The following is a 19268-nucleotide window of genomic DNA, read 5'->3' as shown; positions in this document are numbered from 1 at the left end:
GCACTGGTCACGCCTTGTGGCCTCTTCCCCTAGACTCCCTACACCCCTCACTACCAGATGTACCACTCACTCTCAAGCCTCCACCTCTCCTGCAGTGTCTTGCTGGTGCACCCAAGCATGGCTTCTCCCTCCCGAGTTTCTGCTGCCATGAAGACACACCACCACCCTTAGTGTCTGGGCACTGGCTAAATGTACCTCTAAAACTGCGATCCTCAGAACAGATTTGTGAGGTCAATGTGAGGATTATGGATGAGGAAACAGGTTTACAAAGCACACCTAGGCGGACCGGCAGATCCAGGCAGACAGGATTGAGCCATGCTCACCTTTGCAATCCTCCAGGAACCCATCTGCTATCCAAGTAGTTGAATTTCCAGTCTTAAACCCACCACAGCAGAGCAGGCAGTGAGGACTTTATTGACAAAGAGGATGGATGTGCTGTAAAAATCTCCTAGGACTGTCATAGCAGCACATGCTGACACTGAGACTAAGGTGCGTTAGGCAAACAAGGCTCCTACAAGTCACACATTTCCTTTTTAAATACAGCACCTGATTTCCAAACTTAAAGCTACCTTCAGTATGATACAAAAACCATGATTTTTATATTCAATAATATTCACTTGTGGAAGGAAGTATTATATCCAATACTGAAATAAAACTCACCAATGTTCGAGGTTTACCACAGCCAAAAAGTACACCTACTTAAAACATGAACTCAGTTCTGGAGGTGGATGGTAGTGATAGCTACACCAAACATGGTAGGCTCAGTGCCACCAAATGTGGAAACTTATGTTACATGTTTTTTACAAAAAGCCCTGTGCACTCAGATGATCTTTCACGGTGTAAAAGGAGAGGCTAGTTGCAGGGATTGTAGGGTCAGGTTCTCAGGTTCCATTTACCAGAGAAGAGTGACTATCAGATCACACAGGAACAAGTGCTATGAGTCTGAGTGCCACACCACACACCCAAGGTCTTTAGTGTCTTATTAAGTACCTAAGAGTCTTTCTTAATATGGCTTCTGCTGCTGTAAAACAGAATACTAGAGACTACGTATTTTAAAATAAGTGCAAAATGTCTGAGACCAAGGAGCTACGTGTGCTGAGGTGCTTCTGGCTGCGTCATCCAGGGTGGAAAGTGAAGGCAAGGCGCACACACTCTAGAGTGACAGAGCTGAGCCCATCCCTGTATTAGGAGCCCACGCCCCTGCCAACTAACCCGCTCCCGCAGGAATGGCATTAGTCTATTCGTGAAGGCAGATCCTCATGACCTCATTATCTCCGAAAGGCCCAACCTCTCAACACTGTTCATGTGGAGACTGCTCCTAACACAAGAATTTGGGCAGATATTTTCAAATGATGGCCAGTTGTAAGTCCAAAGAATGATGATAATTCTTCACAGTTCATCTTGTGGTCATGTACAGAGCTATTCATAATCACAAAAATTACCTTTTTAAGCATTTAAAAATGCTGCCAGTTCCTAAAATATTACAAATATACGCCTTCAAAACTTTCTTCAATTACAAATCAATACACATCCACCACAAACACCCACACAGCACAGGAGTACATAAAACAACACTGGAAATCTTTCCGCACTTCTCTGCCCCACCCCCATCCTATTCCTCAGATTTAACTAGTCATGATTAGATCTACATTTTTCTGACTTTAAAATTTTCCCCCACAGGTAAACATGTATAAATGTATATGCACAAACACAAGTGTGGTGACTTTTAAATTGCTTTTCACAAATCTCAACTGCTTTCCATAGACTGGCTTTGGCTCTACTTGTATTGCCCTTAACTATACTTATCTAGATCCTGAAGGCCAAACTCCAGTTCTTATCTCCAGCCCCAGAAAATAAGCCTATTGATTTGTTTTCTTCAATTTCATTCTTCCCTATCCTGGACCGTCCTCCCTAAGTATGCCTTCTTAGGAGCCTTTCCCAAGATTCATTTTCTCCACTGGATTGAACTTTTTGACTCTGCATTTGGCTCTAGTTCTGGTATTCTCCAAACTATACTTAAAGTGAGGCTCTGGGCTGGAAGCCTGGTGCACAGCCAGTTCTGGGGAGCATCCACAAGCTCCCATGTAGATCCACCAGAGCTGGCATTGATGAACTTTGCTTAGGGGCCAAACATTGAATACTGTAAGGTCATAAGTCTTAAGGTTACTGTGTAAAACACGCAACCTTGCCTGTTGAAGCTTAAATGCAACCACAGACAAGAGGTAAATGAGGGGGTGTGGGTGTCTCCCAATAAAACTTTATTCACAAAACCAGGCTCTGGTCAAGCCAGTTTTCTAGCTTCTGCCCTAGGATCAAGCCTCATATGTGACCTGATTTTGAAAGCTAAATTAAGCATTCTCTTCCATCCCCTTCCCCAACTACTACACTGTTTAAACTCCAGCCCAGTCTGGACTCTGACTCATCCTTAGAATTTGAGAATACACTAGAGATGGGTTGTCCCATTCACTATGATCCTACACAAGTGTCTTTTCTTCACGAACGTGTATACTAATGGAAATAATGACTACGATTCACATCTTCTTGAGTTGTCAAGTGATGACTCACTTCCTCAGTATCGCTGACAGTCCTCCATCCCAGGCCAGCCGCCAGTCATTCCACCAGAGTTGGGAGTGTCAGGCTGGGTCTCCTACTTCTGCTGCTATTCTAGATAGTAAAGCTAATGGCAGAAGCTAGAGACAAACCCAGATCAAGCTCCAGGAGGGGAAGGAGGGCAGGTGGCTGCTGGCTACCTCCACTGCCTACTACCTCTCTAGGGACCAAGGATACAGACCTGGCCAGGCAAGACAAGGTGGGATGGGGATGAGGGGAGGTGTACAAAAATCCTGCCCAGAGATTATGATGCCTACAATTTCCTTTGGAGTCAAGAGAGGCAAACCAAACAAATATGGCAGGACCTTTGGGGAGAAGGCCGGGTTGGTCTGACTTCTACTGACCCAAGTCTTTGGCACTGATTTATAGCCAAACTGGCATGAAGATACACACAACAAAGGATAATTTATCTGTGCACCGGGCTTGCCTATATATGGGTGCTTAGGCCACTAATAATCTAACTTTTCATTTTACAGATAACCTTTTTGGCTTGCAGTTTAAGTAGCTTGTACAACGTAATACTCTTGGCTGCTATCAGACATTTATGCAACCATAAGTTTGAAAAATAACCTAAAAGACACAGAGCTAAAACAAAATCAAGGAAGTAGGTGTCAGTATAGCCTGTGCAAGATTTTTTTTTTCCCCTCTATGGAATGGTCACACAGTGTGGCAGTAGGGCCATGGGTCAGGCTAGCAGGCTAATCCCATTCCTAATTTATTACCAACTACTGGGAGAAGTCATACTGGAGACAGGAACATGCCTTGAACGAGATGCCTTACTGGCCAAATGGACATCCATTCAATTTAGTTTGCTACAGAAATCATCAAGTAGGAACATTTGGAATGTGAATTAACTAGAGCACAGAAGTAAGACAAAAGTTCATGATCCCAGCCTACCCCTTACCAGCCATGTGACCTTGGGACAAATTTGAGCTTTAATGTCCATATCTATAAAACAGAAGGCTACATCAGAGTTCTGTGAAGACAAAACATGTTTGACAGCAATGGAATACGATGCAAAAATTGGGCAACTATTTTGCCTTTATTTTCCTGTAATACTAAACAGACCTGCTGACCATTTTAACAGCTTTACATAAAATTCACCCCCACCCTTTTTGTGTTACTAGGAATTGAACCCACGGGCATTCTATCTCCAAGCTATACCTCCAACCCTATTTTTTTTTTTTTTTCCAGTACTGGGGATGGAACCCAGGGGCATTCTACCTCTGAGCTACACCCTCAACCCATTTTTTATTCTTTTTTATTTTTGAAACAAAGTCTCAGTGAGTTGTGAAAGGCCTCACTAAGTAGCTAAGGATGCCGGTGAACCACAATCCTCCAGGCTCAGGCTCCTGAATGCTGGAGTTACAAGTGCCTGCCACCATGTCTGGCTTCCCCCAACCCAATTTTTTATTCTTTATTTTGAAACAGGATCTCACCAAGTTGTAGAATGCCTCACTAAGTAGCTGAGACTGGCTGCCAACCCAGATCCTCCCATCTCAGCCTCCCAGAGCTCTGCTTAAAAATGAACTTCTGCCAGGTATGGTGGATATACTTGTAATCCCTGTACTTGGGAAGCTGAGACAGGAAGCTTGCAAGTTCAAGACCAACTTCAGCAACTTAGTGAGGTGCTCTGCAATTTAGTGAGACACCATTTCAAAATAAAAGAATAAAATAGGGCTAGAAGGATAGCTAAGAGGTAGAATGCCCTTGGATTCCATCACTGGTAACAAAAAATAAACAAACAAAAATTCCTACCAGAGGGCGTGGTGGCACATGCCTGATATCTCAGTATGTGGAAGGCTGAGGCAGGACAATCACAGGCCTGAGGCCAGCCTCAGCAATTTAGGGAGATTCTTAGCAACCTAGAGAGAGAAATTATTTCAAAACAAAAAGTAAAAAAGGGCTGGGGATATAGCTTGGAGGCAGAATGACTCTGAATTCAATACCTAATCACACACACACACACACACACACACACACACACACACACAGACTCCTTTTTGTCCTTGTCCTAATTTAAGCACTTTTCCCCATAAACTCTGAACAAGACAATAAGTAATAAGTAACATTTACATCATTTTACAGTGCTTTCCAAATAGGTTAGTTCTTTTGATTTAGGACTCAACATTGTGCCCAGAGCCCCTAGCTTATGTTAAAGAAATTAATTTGAGTTCCGTTTGTGACAGAAGGAACAAGAATATGATGAGAACAAAATCTAAAAGCATCTCTCAAAAAAATTTTTTTTCTTTTTGTGGGTCTGGCGATGGAACCCAGGTGTACTGGTATTGGGAAGAGGGTTTAAAATGTATTAATGTGTCAGTACTGGGAAAGATTTCCAATTTTAAAATATATCGTCTTTACTAAGAAAGCCAGGGTTAGCTAACATGTCCTTGCATTCCTAAAAACAATTTAACACATTTTGGGGGATAAGAGGAAAGGTAAAAAGCCTGTGTCTGGAGACAGAGATGCCTCCCCCTCAGGCCATAAATCTGAGGCTGTGTCTGGAGACAGAGATGCCTCCCCCTTTAGGCCATAAATTCGGCTGGAGAGATAACAGGAGCAGAGCCGGGTTGGAGATAAGGGGTAACATGATCTCCAAAAATCAGAGGGACCTGCTAGACTTAGGATAAAAACTCAGTAAACTGGAGTTCTTTGGCATTTTCATTCGAATTGCCCCCCTGTGCCCCTCTGCAGGGCTGTAACTATCTCTGTATTTCTATCTTTTTAATGAACTTCTTAAAATTTTCAGCAGCTGTCCAATCGATGAATACGATGAATACTTATTCTTAGCTTAGGACAAGAATCCACGGTTTTTCTGTTTTTCTGTCTGTGTGGTGGTGGTGGGGGAGATTACTTCTCCCTACACCATGCAAACCCCCCCCCAACATATTCCCGCAACACAGGGACATTCTACCTCCGAGCGACACCCCTGCCCTACTCTTTATTCTTTATTTTGAAACAGGGTCTCACTAAGTTGCGGAGGGCCTCACTATGTAGCTGAGGCTGGCCTTGAACCTGCCATCTTCCTGTCTCAGCCTCCTGAATGCTGGGATTACAAGCGTGCGCCACCACGCCCAGCTGTTCTCAGAATCTTGAAACCTTTCTCAAATCCTAACGGCATACTTATGTCAGAGTTTTTTTTTTTTTTTACTTATTTTTAAAAAGAGGGTCACAAGTAAAGAATCTTGTCAATATTTGGAGCCCAAACCCAGTTTCGAGCCCCAAAGATCTAGTGATTAAAGAATCAAACAATCTTGGCTATATTTGGAGATGATAAGATATAATTCTTGCCCTCAAGGAGCCTATAATCTGTTATTTCAATAAAAAAAATTCCTCTATCTTTGCTTTTATTTATTTATTTTATTATTATTATTTTTTTTGGTGGTACTGGGGTTCCTGGAAGCCCTTCTACCTCCGGGCTACACTCCCAGACCTATTTTTACATTTTTATTTGGAAACAGGGTCTCCTAAGCCAGCGCGCGCGGCTGGCTTCGAACCTGCGCGATCCTCCTGTCTCTGCCTCCCAAGCGCGGGGATTACAAGCGTGCGCCACCACGCCCAGCTTGGAACAGGATTTTAACAGGCAGGATTTTATGAGCAAATACTTTACTTTGGTCAGAGAGCAGATGCTCTTCACAGAGCTGTGGGTGAGACGTGGAAAGGGACACCTGAGATCAGATTAGAGATGGCCTAATCCAGGCTTCCTGGTAGGTAATGTGTCATAATTGAAACACTGCAACCCTTTTAGGAGGAGTGGAGGGGAGGGTTACCCAGGAGAGAAAGAGATCACACTGTCTTCATTATCAGAGGGACTCTTTGTTCTTGGTAATATAACAAATGTGGAGAAATACAAAGGCCCATTCAGTAACTCCTTTTCTCTCTGCCCACTTGCTAAAATAAAAATTTAAAAATCTTCTATACCCATGATTACTCGTGTTAGTAAGACATCTAATAACCCCATCATCAGTCAAGGATGGGAGAGATGAAGAAAGATTGCCCTTATTTGCTTCAATATCAAATGGTTGTTCCTCTCCACTCCAGACCACAAGATTAACCCATGCCAAATCTCCTCAGGAAAAGCCATTTAAATGTTTATTTCCTCTTCAGACCTAATTTCTAAGTCCCTCAAGAGAAAAAGCTTATAAAAACTACAGACAGGAGAGTTATGTACCATTTCTCAAAACTGCATACATTATTTGTATGACATGATTTTTAATGTATATGCATTTGTTAAGAGATAATTAATTAAATTTCCTATAACTCGCACAGTTGTAAAAATGAATGAGGGAAGCTGGGTGTGGTGGTGCACAATTGTAATCCCAGTACTTGGGAGGCTGAGACAGGAGGACCCAGGGTTGAAGCTAGCTAGCCTCAGTATCTTAGTGAGGCTCTCAACAACTTAGACCCTGTTTCCAAATAAAATATAAAACAGGTATGGAGGAATAGCTCTGAGGTAGAAGACCACTAAGGTTCCACCCCCAGTACCACCAAAAAAAAAAAAAAAAAAAAAAAAACCACACACACACACACAAAACCCCAAGAGGATTATTTCTATACTATGAAGTTATCACCAAAATATAATATTAAGTCTAAAAAAACAAAATGGGAAATTAAACACACACCATATATATATATTTCACCTAATGGGGAAATATAAAAATAAATACATTACATTCACTCACATATACACTTATACTTTTGAAGGATAAACCACAAATACATTAAAAGATTATCTGTAGTGGAAGAGAAGGACCAGAGATAGAAACTAGACTTTTATGATTACAACATGTATTGTAGACTTGGCTTTGAGATATGTTGACTATTATACAAAACTTTAAAACAAACAGGAATTAAAATAAAGCAATCCCTAAACAGCAAAAGAAAAATCAAATAATTTGTATATTAAACTGGCAATATGGGCTTAAAAATATGCTGTCTAGTAATATTCTCTCGCCATCTGCAAATAGTAAAAATTAAGAAAAGCAAAAATCTAGCCAGGCACAGTGACACATGCTTAATATCCCAGTACTTGGGAATCTGAGACAGGATTGAGGGTTCACGGCCAGCCTCAGAAACTTGTGAGGTCCCCCCCAATTTAGCAAGACCCTGTTTCAAAATAAAGAATAAAGAATAGGACTAGGATTGTAGCTCAGAGGTAAAATGCCTCTGGGTTTAATACCCAGTTCCGAAAAAAAAGCAAAAATTTCCGCAAAATGTATTTCGGACCTTACAAAGGATAATTTGTAATCCCAAGAGAACCTGTTTAGTGCTCAGACGAAAACCTGATGAGCAGCTATCATTGGTATGAATTCTAAAAGCAAATACTCCCTCCCCCGGTCAATTTGACTTCCATCTGTCAGGTGCAGTCAAAGTTTCTAGATGTGAAGGAACTGATTCTTAAAATAACAATAGGAGTGCTTTGTTTTGTTTTTGGTACTGGGGAGAGAAACTAGAAGCATTCTACCAATGAGCTTTCTTAATCAACCCTTAATCTACCCCAGCCCTTTCTTAATCTGAAACAAGATCTCCCTCTGTTGCTAATCTCACTAAATTGCTGAGGCTACCCTGCCTCAGCCTTCCAAGTACTGGGATTACAAGCAAGCACCACCATACTCTATTTTTAACTTGAGGCAATGTCTCATTAAACTGCCCAGGCTCAAACTCGTGGTCCTCTGGCTCCAGTCTCCCAAATATTGGATTACAGACATGCACCACCACTCAACGCAATAGGAATGTTTTTAGTTAAGATCTGCAGACCTTAAAAAGGCTTCCAGGTATTTTGCAAGAGATTCACCATTGACCTCTGACCTACTGCAAATGCCCTAGAAGAGGTATTCACTAGCCACTAGCTCTGAAGTAAAAGGCCTGCACAGAAAAGTTAAAGCTACTTAATGTGAAGCCTGCTGATCTAAAATGCTCAGGCAACTGGGTAGCTGCATTTCCTCTAGGGCTACTTGAATCGTTAGTATGTTAGGCACAGTGACCTGATCTCTCCAATACTATTACTTAATTCCAATAACTCTGTAAGGTCTTACTTATCTTTAGAAGCAATCAGAGCTGAGAGTAAAATGCCTAAAGCCAAGAGCTGATGAATAGTCTAACAGTTGACCCCATCCCACCTTAAAATACGTTTTCCTCTGCTTTCCCTCTCAACCCCGCATCTTTGGGCTTATCCTGATTATTAAGATACGTGGGCCCTTTCACAAGCCCATAGCTGGGGATTACACACTCCCCCCACACACCCATACACACACACTGGAGGAAGGAGCCCCCTTCTTTTCCTGACTCTTGCACCCTTACTGGGTCAGCATCACCTATTCCCTTCAAAGAGTTTTCTAGTCCAAGGAACTCTTTAATCTGCCCTCCCCTCTGATCCAATACTTCTTCAATAATGACAGGCGTATTTGGGGGGAAGCCAGTGGGGACAAGGGCACAGAATTCCCCCGAGGCTCACTCTTTTATCCTGATCTGACTTAATTAGCACCCACATCCTTAGGCATCTCCCACCCCCACTGTTTTTGAGAGAAAACTGCAGACACAAACAGTGGTGAGGTGCCCATGTTCAAGGCTACCAAACCAAGAAAAAGCCTACCCAGGGGGTTGGGACAAAGTGTCAGGTCCCATCCTGTCGCTAGCTGACGGTGACAAAGAGAAATTCAACTACCCCCTGTGGGCCTCAGTGTCCTGGAATGTTAAAAACGGAGATGAAAAGAACCCGTACTCCGGAAGACCAAGCTGACTTAAAAAGTATTCAGATGGCTTCAAATTGGTGTTTAAAGAATAGTTTGCTTTATCTCCCCTTACACCTCCATCCTCAGAGAGAAGGGAAAGAAAGTGCGACTTTAGGTTTCTTAAATCTACACAGATCGTGTGCGTGTATTTTTTTTTTTATAAAAAAAGTTAAATAAGGTCCATTCCCTCTCCACCCACTGTCTTTCTCCCCGTTTCTATATGCTAAATAGAAAAATTAGGTGACCGCAGCTGAAATGAGCTTAACAGGTCACACCAGCAGCCCCAGCTGCCACCCTGTCCAGACCACAGGGAAGAGGCTGGCTGGAGACCCCAGGAAAGGTGGGGGCCCCGGCGCGCCCCCCGGTTCCCGCGCCCAGGGCCGCGTCCGCGGAGCCGCTACTGCGCCCGCCGCCGCCCGGGCTGGCCCCGCCAGTCCTCCACCGCGCGCTCGGGGCCGCTCACCTGCGCCGGGCCGAGCAGGAGCAGGAGGAGGCCGAGGGCCGGGCCGCGCGCGCTCATGCTGCGGACGTCTGCGGGGTCCGGCTCGCTGCGCAGGGCGCCCGCCGGCAGCTACGCCTCTCCCGGTCCAGGACCGGCGCCTGACTCCGGAGCGAGCAGGCGCGGACGGCGGGCTGCGCGCGCAGGTCAGGAAAGAAAGAGGCGGGTCAGCTCCGCCCCGTGGGCGGGGCGCCGGAGGGCGGGGCCAGTGACGGCCTCGGAGGGGCGGGGCCTGCCCGGGGCCTGGGCGGGGCGGGGCGGGGCCTGGGCGGGGCGGGCCTCAGCCGCGAGCTCCCAGGACCTTTTCAGCGCGGCACCGGGCCGGGGTCTCCCGGAAGTGGGAAGCTGAGCCTCTGGAACGCAGCCTGGGAGAAAGTTTCTAGAGTCGTGCTAACAGGATCTGGCGTTGATGCTTTGTTTTCCTTCCTTTTATTTCCCCCCGGGTTGGAGGGCTTGCGTGAGAAGGTTTTGGCAAGGGAAAAATACTTGGAGACGGTGTTGTCGCTTTAAGTGTTCGTTCTTCAGAGCAGTATGTTTATTTCGGCCAAAATAAGCACTGTGAGCAATCTCCCCTCCCAAACCCAGTTACCCAAAATGAATCCGTGCCTGGGCATCCTGAAGCAAAGCTCGGGGTCTGCGGCGCTCAGCGGCCGACCCTTGTTGTGATTGCAAGCGCAGAGCGGAGTCCGATTTGTTTACAATCTACTCAGACTACGTCAGGGAAAGCGCTAGAACCGCACCACCTGCCGGCGAAGCCTGGCCTAGCAGGTTCGTAATGCTACCCTGTTTTGAAATAAAAAATAAAATAGTGTTGAGGGTGAAGCTTGGAGGTAAAATGCCCCTGGGTTCAATCCTCCTCCACAAGAAATGTTAGACATCCCCCCCCTTCTCCTTAGTCTTTTATACAGTTTCAACAATGCCCTGAAGCCCAGAAAATATTTTTTAAGGAAACTCATATTTCTAAGACATAGATTTGTTGTTGAAATGCACAAAAGTTTACGGACAATAATAGCAAGTCACTTATAATTCAATAATTATGTGGTATTTTTTTCCTTCTATGAAACATATTTAATGTGATTGAGACTTAAGAGACTTTTTGTTTAACCCATTTTGTCTCAGCCTCAGATGTGGAATACCTCAAAAAAAGCTAGATAAAACTAAATTGAGCAACAAATGTATCACTTAGGGTAAGTCCAAAATAATATTTGAATATTTGTTATGTTCATAGAATCGAAAACTTGGGAATTAATGGGGTAAAGGACATTCAGCCCAGGCATGGTGGCACAGGCTTATAATCCCAGTATTGGGGAGGCTGAGGCAGGAAGATCACAGATCTGAATCAACGACAGATTCAGTAACATCGTGAGTCTCTCAGCAACTTAGATCCTGTTTCAAAATGAAATAAAGTATATTTCTGGGGGTATAGCTCAGAGGTAGTACCCCTTGGGTTCATTGCCCAATATTACAATAAGTTTAACAAAAAGCACCATTCAACACTGATCTCAGAATAAAGGATAAAACAAGAGAAAAATAAAATTTTAGACATAGGCATCTTTATAAATGTACAGGGACATCCTGCAGAAAACTTCTGTGTAGTTGAAACATCTATGTGAATATTAATATATAGACTATTAAAATAAGTGATACACTCTACACAATTTTCGTCTTGCTTTTATACACTTAACAACATGCTTTTGCACCTTACTATTTTTAATAGCTGTATGGAATTGTATTGCATGTATGTGATACTTCTGTAGCTAGACTCATGTAGGTCCTTCTCAGAGTCGTATCTAGCTCAACAAAATTCAGATTACCCACCAACAGGTTTGAGGCCAGCTTCAGGCTTAAGACCAGCTTCAGCAACTTAGTGGAGTCTCTTAGCAATTTAGTGAAACTGTTTCTAAGTACAAAATAAAATAGGGCTGGGGGTGTAGCTTAGAGGTAGAATGCCTTTCAGTTCAATGTCCACTATGGGGTTGGGAGGGAGAGGGGGGAGGGAGGGAGGGAGAGAGAGAGAGAGAGAGAGAGAGAGAGAGAGAGAGAGAGAGAGTGTTTTTTTCCTCCAGTTTTTGCTAGTCAGGGATTTGAGTGGTTCTGGCCCAGTTTCTCATGAGGTTGTGGTCAGTATGTTGGCTCTAATTTTTGTCATCTGAAGGCTTATGGGGCTGGAGGATCTGCTGTGGACAGGAGCCCTGGGTTCCTCTCTATACACTGTCTGAATATCCTCCGGACTTGGAAGGATGACCGCTGGCTTCCTCCAGAGCCAGGAGTCCAAGAGAAAGCACAGTAAAGCCACAGGTCCTCCATGTTCTAGCTGCTACAATGAATCGCCATCAATTCTGTTGGTCACAGACTAGTTCTGATACCATATGGAAGGGACACTATGCGGGGACCAGAATGTCCGAGGAGGGGCACCGGGGCCACGCTATCATGCAGAGGATGAATGCAGAAGACTTTAGCTCTCTAGAAAGTTCATTCATGCCTCCCAGTCAACATCATCACCCTCTTCCCACCCAGAAGTAACCACCACTCTGACTTCCATCACAATATGTTGGTTTTGCCCATTCCTTGAGCTTCATGTAAGTGTAATTCTAGTCTTTTATATCTGGTTTATTTATTATTTATTTATTTATTTACTTTTTGCGGGTGTGGGAATGGAACCCAGGAGCATTCGACCTCTGAGCTACACCCCCTGCCCAATTATTTATTCTTATTTTGAAACAGGGTCTCACCGAGTTGCAGAGGGCCTCACTAAGTAGCTGAGGCTGTCCACGAACCATGATCCTCCGGTCTCAGCCTCCAGAATGCTGGGATTACAAGCGTGCGCCACCACACCCGGCTATCTGGTTTACTTATTTGCTTATTTATTTTCTGGCTCTGGGAGTTAAACCCGAGGCCATTCCACCTCCAAGTAATATCCACAGCCCTTTTTATTTTGAAACACAGCCTCACAGCTGGGCATGGAGGCACAGGCTTGTAATCCTAGCACTTGGGAAGCTGAGACAGGAAGATCACATGTTCAAAACCGGCCTCGCGACTTAGGCTCTCAACAACCTAGTGAGACCCTGTTTCCAAATAAGAAATAAAATCAGTCGGGGGGGTGTATCTTGGAGGTGGAATGCCTTTGGATTTAATTCCCACACAGAGAGAGAAAAGAAACAGAACCTCATGAAAGAAAAGAAATGGTCTCACAAGTACTGGGATTACAGGCGTGTGCCACTATGCCTGGCTTATCTGGTTTCTTTTGCTTGACATTATGTTTATGTGTCATCCACATTGCTTGTAGTAGTAGTAGTAGTAGTAGTAGTAGTAGTAGTAGTAGTAGTAGCAGGAGCAGTAGTTCATCTTTTTAGTGCTGAGTAGTATTCCATGGCATTAAACATTGAATTGTTTCTAGTTGCTATGAGCATTCTTGAACATGTCATATGTTCAACATATACTCTGCAATAAGACGTTTAAAACCCCTTACTTAAGCAAGTTGAATTTTACAGTCATCTGCATGTAAAACAGCTTCCAGCTACAAACTCCTGACTGTCGTGTCAGTGGTTATGTGACTCAAAACTGAGCAGTGCTGGTCAGACTTATGGTAAAATGCTCTTCACCGAGCCAAGATGCTTGGGTTGGCAGTGACCCCAGTCATGGGTGCCCATGTAACTTGCACCCAGATAGAACACTGCCAGTGTGAGGAATACTAGGAGTTTAGTAGTCTAATAGTCGGGCTTCAAACTGCCCTCCCCTCCTCTGCAGGATTCTGCCACACATTTTTCTTTGTGTAGAAGGGGAAGTTGAATCTTTTCTAAAACAGGGTGTCTGATTCCTACAAATTGAAAGCGTTCCTTCTAAGATGATTCTTGGAAGTTTAACTGTGGCACATAGGAAGGAGAACAGCATGTCCTTTGTTGAAGGTTAGAGGGTTAAGCCGGGTGTGGTGGTGCACGCTTGTAATCCCAGCATTTGGGAGTCTGAGACCGGAGGATCGTGGTTCACAGACAGCCTCAGCTACTTAGTGAAGCCCTTTGCAACTCAATGAAACCAGGTTTCAAAATAAAGAATAAAAAATAGGGCAGGGGGTGTAGCTTGGAGGTTGAATGCTCTGGGGTTCCATCCTCAGACCTGCAAAAAAAAAAAAAAAAAAAAAAAAAAAAGATTAGAGGGTTAAATTCTAGAGGGAGAAGGAAGAAGAACCACAGACTGGGAAGCCATTCTTTCTGTGGACAGAGATAAAACAGGCAGGGCAGCTAGGAACTAAAGATCTTTAATTACCTTCCTTTGTTAAAACATAGCCTCATTCATTCATATTTAAAGTTATCTTAAAGTACTACTAAAAATAAGAGGACAGTTACCAGGAAAACATTCTAGGACTTTCCAGACCCACTAGTTACATAAATGTATAACTAAGGACTAATCATGAGCCTAGAGAAAATAATCTCTTTGTGTGGCTGCTTTAATCCGGTTGTGTTCTGAGCTTAAGCAGAGCAGAGGCAGGCATGCCCGTAATCCCAGCTACTCCTGCGGTTTAAACAGAAAGATGGCAAGTCTGAGGCCAGTTTCAAAATAAAATATTAAAGGGCTGGGGATGTAGCTGCGTGGTATAGTGCCATTAAAAAAGGAAAATGACAACATCCTGCAATAAATATCTCATGAAGTCAGTTTTCTCAACTGTAAGATGAAGTGCTTATTTCATGGGGCTGTTGTCCGGGGTAAATGAAAAAATGCACATAAACTTTACATTATGTTTGTAAAGTGTTTAGCATACAACAATCCCTTAACAAACGTTAGTTGCTGCTCTTTTTGTTATTTTTGATAATCTATGACATAGCCCCTGGTCGCCTCCTGTGAACCTTAGCCAGTTCCATTGCCCAGACCACCTTGTTAGAAAATTAGGAACTTCTTGTCTCACCCTTATGATCTGCAGGCCCACCTCAGAATGCAGGCATCTCTGTCTGGTTCCAAGTGGCCTGGGACTTGAGGTACTCTTTTTCTCTTCGTGTCTCTCGCAGGGTGGGTTAGTAATGAGATGTAGCTTCTTTGGGTTGCCAGAAGGCCATGAAGATTTCCTCCAGATTCCTGAAGTTACTGCTGCAAATATGTTTCCTACACAGGAAGTTCTATAAACCTGTCAACTATTTCCTAAGAGAAAGCTATTGCAAGCTGGGCATGGTGGCGCATGCTTGTAATCTCAGCATTTGGGAGGCTGAGACAGGAGGATTGCAGATTCAAGACCAGCCTCAGCAACCTAGTGAGACCTTGTTTCAAAATGAAAATAAAATAGAGCTGGGGGTATGGATTGGAGGTAGAACGCTCCTGGATTCAATCCCCAGTATCATAGAAAATAAAATTCCTTGCTATCAGGTATCACATAGAAATAACTTAGTTAAAAACAAAAGAAAAAGCAGCAAAAACAAATTTAGTAGTATATTAACTTTATTTTGAATTACATCATGAAAGACGTCATCAAACATATGTATGTGATGAAAAATTCTTGTAGTTCAATTAAGCAAATGAGTTGCATAGGAATTGCTAGTTTTCAGCAGACATAACTGAATTGTGAATCAAATTAATATAAAAGAATCATTTACATGTGTGCAAACTAAAATGAACACTTTAAAAGAAGAGATCTTTTATTCAGCCTTTGGTAGGTAATGAACCCTCTTCACTGCTACAGATAATATCATAATCTCATCTAAGCTAGACACTTCTTACCTACAGTAAGAAGGCCTCCATTAAATATCATTAAAACTACTGGATTCATTTTTGTGGCCCTAATATTGTTCAAGAACATTACCTACTTAAAACGATCTAAGGAACAGGCCAACAACAACATGTTTTAGAGACAAATAGTGAGTTTGTGATTTTTTCTTTTGGAAACTTGTCAGTACCCATAATATTGTTCAGGTGTGGATCAGTGATGAACAACTATATTTTGGCATAAGGGTTAAGAGACAAATAAAAAAGCATTTAAGGCCAAGCTATGTTCCTCTTCAAAATGAATACAGCACTTCTGAAATTTTCATGTGCGTTTGTATAACTTTCCTGAATAAAAGAATGTCAAGGAGGAAATTGGCACTGTTTTTAGCTACCAAAATGTTTATATCTGGTGTTTTGGCAACACAGACAGACCTTTCTAATCTTTTATCTTGAAATGAGTTTTGCACAGCTGGTCAGGCTGTGGGTTGCTCGTTACTAACTTTACTTGTGACATCGATCAAAACATGCTGATTTTATTACATTAATAATAAACAATATTAATAGAAATTCTTTTAACTTCAAAAACTGTATTCTGTCATTTTCTAGCTTGAAGATAATGCTTCTTCAACCATGGTACTAAGTACCATGGCAAGTTGCTTAAACAAAACTTATTCTGGGATTACAACATTTTCCTCCATTTTAACATGTCATTACATAGAACACTAATTAGACACAAAAGCAGGTTATGAGCAAGAAAACTAACCATGTGTTTAAATGACAGACAAACTATTAGTTAATGTTTAACTATTAGTTAAAGAAAGTTAAATTTTCCTGTGTGCAGTTAGGCACTGACAGAGGCAGTTAGACACCATTGATCGTAAAGTGCATTGAATGTAAATTTTAACCTCCCTCCAAGGATTAATTCAGTAGGACTCAGGATTCTTTCTTGGAATCAATCAACCCAAGAACATGCATAGATGAATACTTATTAAATACTAATAGCCATCTTTGATGACTTTTTTCCCCTGCACAACAGTATTAGCAACACATTGAACGTGCATATATCACATTTTAGCCAAGAACCTCAAAGTCACCGTATCCAGCAATGTTGTGTTGGGAGCTCAGGATTCCACAGCATGTTAAGTCTACTTACTTGTGGCCTGGGAAAGGTATTCTCAGAAATGGAACCAAAATAAAAGCTCACAGAGACAATCCTAAATTTCTTAGTTTATAATTTTCTAGATTTCCAAATTTGCCACCAGGTATCCTAACATATCTGCAAGGTTGACGAAGTGAAAATGACGTTTGTATGTCTGGAATAAAAAAACTAACCAACATACAACTGTTCACCTTTGAATAGCTCAGGATGGAAGGTAAGAAATGGTTTTCTAATAATGTACACATACACATCACTGACCCACAGTGATCATGGTTATAATCTCTGAGTGAAAGGAAACATTTTACGCTGGAGTGGTACACATATACATAAAAAATGACGGATCTATTTTATGTATACACCTACATTTAACACAAATGAAAAAGTGCATCACTTTTTTGTAGGTCAACCTTTTGGTCTTTAAAAGGAGCAAAGCTTTCTGTTTCCTTGCTTGGTACTGAAACCCCTGTCCGACTTTGAGTTTAACTCAGAGACCCAAGTTAGCAGAGCTGCAAAGGAGATTCTGTGGAATCCATGAATATGCCAGGCCCTGGGAGCCGAGCTGCAGGGCAGTGCGAGAAGCCCACTGCAAGTGAGGGGGCGAGACCCTGAGTTCTCCTCATCTTGGCTCAGTGCAGAAAAGCACAACCTTTTGTCAGGGACCCACAGGAAGGCATTGTGAACATATTTGTTCTTTAAAAGATTCCCAACACTGTTTAAAAAGCAATTTCTTTTTGGACAAGATGATTGAAGTTTCTATTTGTCAAAACTGGGACTAATTTAGCTCTTCCTAGGTCCTTCTTTACTTTGGAGGAGACGCAATATACGTTCATTTTTGGTTAGTTCTGCAGGAAGTACATTGGCCTGAAAGAAGAAGAGATGGGCATTAGTGAATCCCCGTAGCTGGTATAATTTTAGGGATTCCAAAGAGGGCATCTGACCCATACTTTCTCCTTCACTGATGAAAAATCCCCACAGGACTCACTCTTTGTATTAGGTAATAAAGATTTCCTTTGAATATATAAATGTTCCCTGTTATTTTTTTTCATTTTTTTCTCCTTCCTTCCTTCCTTCATTCCTTCATTCCTTCCTTCCTTCCTTTCGCAGTATTGGGGATTGAACCCAGGGGCATTCTACCTCTGAGGTACATCTCCAGCCCTATATTATTTTTTATTTGGAAACAGGTTTCTCTAGGCTAATGAGAGTCTCACTACTTGCTGAGGCTGGCCTCGAACCTGTAGTCCTATTTCAGCCTCCCGGTACTTGGATCACAAGAGCGTGCCACCATGCCTAGGTCTTAATGTTATTATTAATATTTTTATATATATTTTGGTGGTACTGAGGGTGGAACCCAGGGGATTTCTACCTCTAGGCTATACTCCCATACCTATTTTATATTTTTTATTTGGAAACAGGGTCTCACTAAGTTGCTAAGAGCCTCACTAAGTAGCTGAGGCTGGCTTCAAACCTGTGTGATCCTCCAGTTTCAGCCTCCCACCCCATCTGAACATGTGACAGCCCTCCTAGACGGGAGGATCATGGTTTGCGGACAGCCTCAGCTACTTAGTGAGGTCCTTTGCAACTTAGTGAGACCCTGTTTCAAAATAAAGAATAAAATCTAGGGCTAGGAGTGTAGCTCCAAGGTAGAATGCCCCTGGGTTTCATCCCTAGTACTAAAAAAAAGAGACTAATCTCTAGAAAGTCTGTGCAAAAGGTCTGAAGATAAGATCTAAGCCAGTTAAAGGAAAACAAATCCAAGCATTTCAGCAAAGAGATAAGCAAAAAATGGTGTCTCTAAGTAATTCAAAGGTGAGAGTGGGCGGAAATAATGTCATTATGCTAAGTAAGACACAAATGAGACCCATGGCTTTGGCATGCTGTGTAACTGGCCTGCCCTCCCTCCCTCCCTCCCTCCCTCCCTTCCACCCTCCCTCTATCCCTTTCTCCCTCCTTCCCCCTCTTCCTTTTTTTCTTTGAATTGAACTCAGGGGCATTCTATCTCCAAGCTGTACCTCTAGACCTTTTGTTTTTATTTTTATTTTATTTTGAAACAGAATCTCACTAAGTTGTTGAGGCTGGCCTCAAACTCGCAATCTTCTAGTCTCAGCCTCCCAAGTACTAGAATTACAAGCATGTGCCACCACACCTGGCTTTTGTTTTTATTTTAAAAAATTTTAACAGTAGCCAGGCGTGGTGGCGCACGCTTATAATCCCCGCGCTTGGGAGGCGGAGACAGGAGGATTGCGAAGGTTCGATGCCAGCCGCGCTGGCTTAAGAGACCCTGTTTCCAAAAAATAAAAATAGGTCTGGGAGTATAGCCCGGAGGTAGAAGGGCTTCCAGGAACCCCAGTACCATAAAAAAAAAAATTTAACAGTAATAGATTCTTATAAAAAGTCAAAGTATGTAGGTATGGAGCAAAGTGAAAGTTTCTTTTCATTCCTTCCCCTATTAATAAATGCACATTCCTTAAAAAGTTGGTGGGTTAGATCTTTTCTAAGCTGTTCTCCTCACCCCCCCACCCCATCTGAACATGTGACAGCTTAAGCAGATGTTGAATAGGAGAGAAAGTACAGCAACAAT

The 19268-nt window shown here is 42.7% G+C and overlaps 2 protein-coding genes across 2 annotated transcripts in view; both read right to left on the bottom strand.

The window, feature by feature from the left end:
* NPC1 (NPC intracellular cholesterol transporter 1) overlaps positions 1–9864 on the bottom strand; it is a gene marked incomplete at both ends in the record, with an annotated part of 58756 nt that extends 48892 nt beyond the window's left edge. The window contains one exon of the mRNA XM_080714659.1: positions 9808–9864. Within this exon, the coding sequence (XP_080570785.1) occupies positions 9808–9864 (57 nt within the window). The remainder of the gene's footprint in view (positions 1–9807) is intronic.
* A 7603-nt stretch (positions 9865–17467) lies between these two features.
* ANKRD29 (ankyrin repeat domain 29) overlaps positions 17468–19268 on the bottom strand; it is a gene marked incomplete at both ends in the record, with an annotated part of 56624 nt that continues 54823 nt past the window's right edge. The window contains one exon of the mRNA XM_080714713.1: positions 17468–17551. Coding sequence (XP_080570839.1) covers positions 17468–17551 — 84 coding nt within the window. The remainder of the gene's footprint in view (positions 17552–19268) is intronic.

Source organism: Muscardinus avellanarius (assembly GCF_963383645.1).
Source record: "Muscardinus avellanarius genome assembly, chromosome: 17".
Classification (NCBI taxonomy): Eukaryota; Metazoa; Chordata; class Mammalia; order Rodentia; family Gliridae; genus Muscardinus; species Muscardinus avellanarius.
This window is presented reverse-complemented; position numbering and strand designations above follow the sequence as displayed.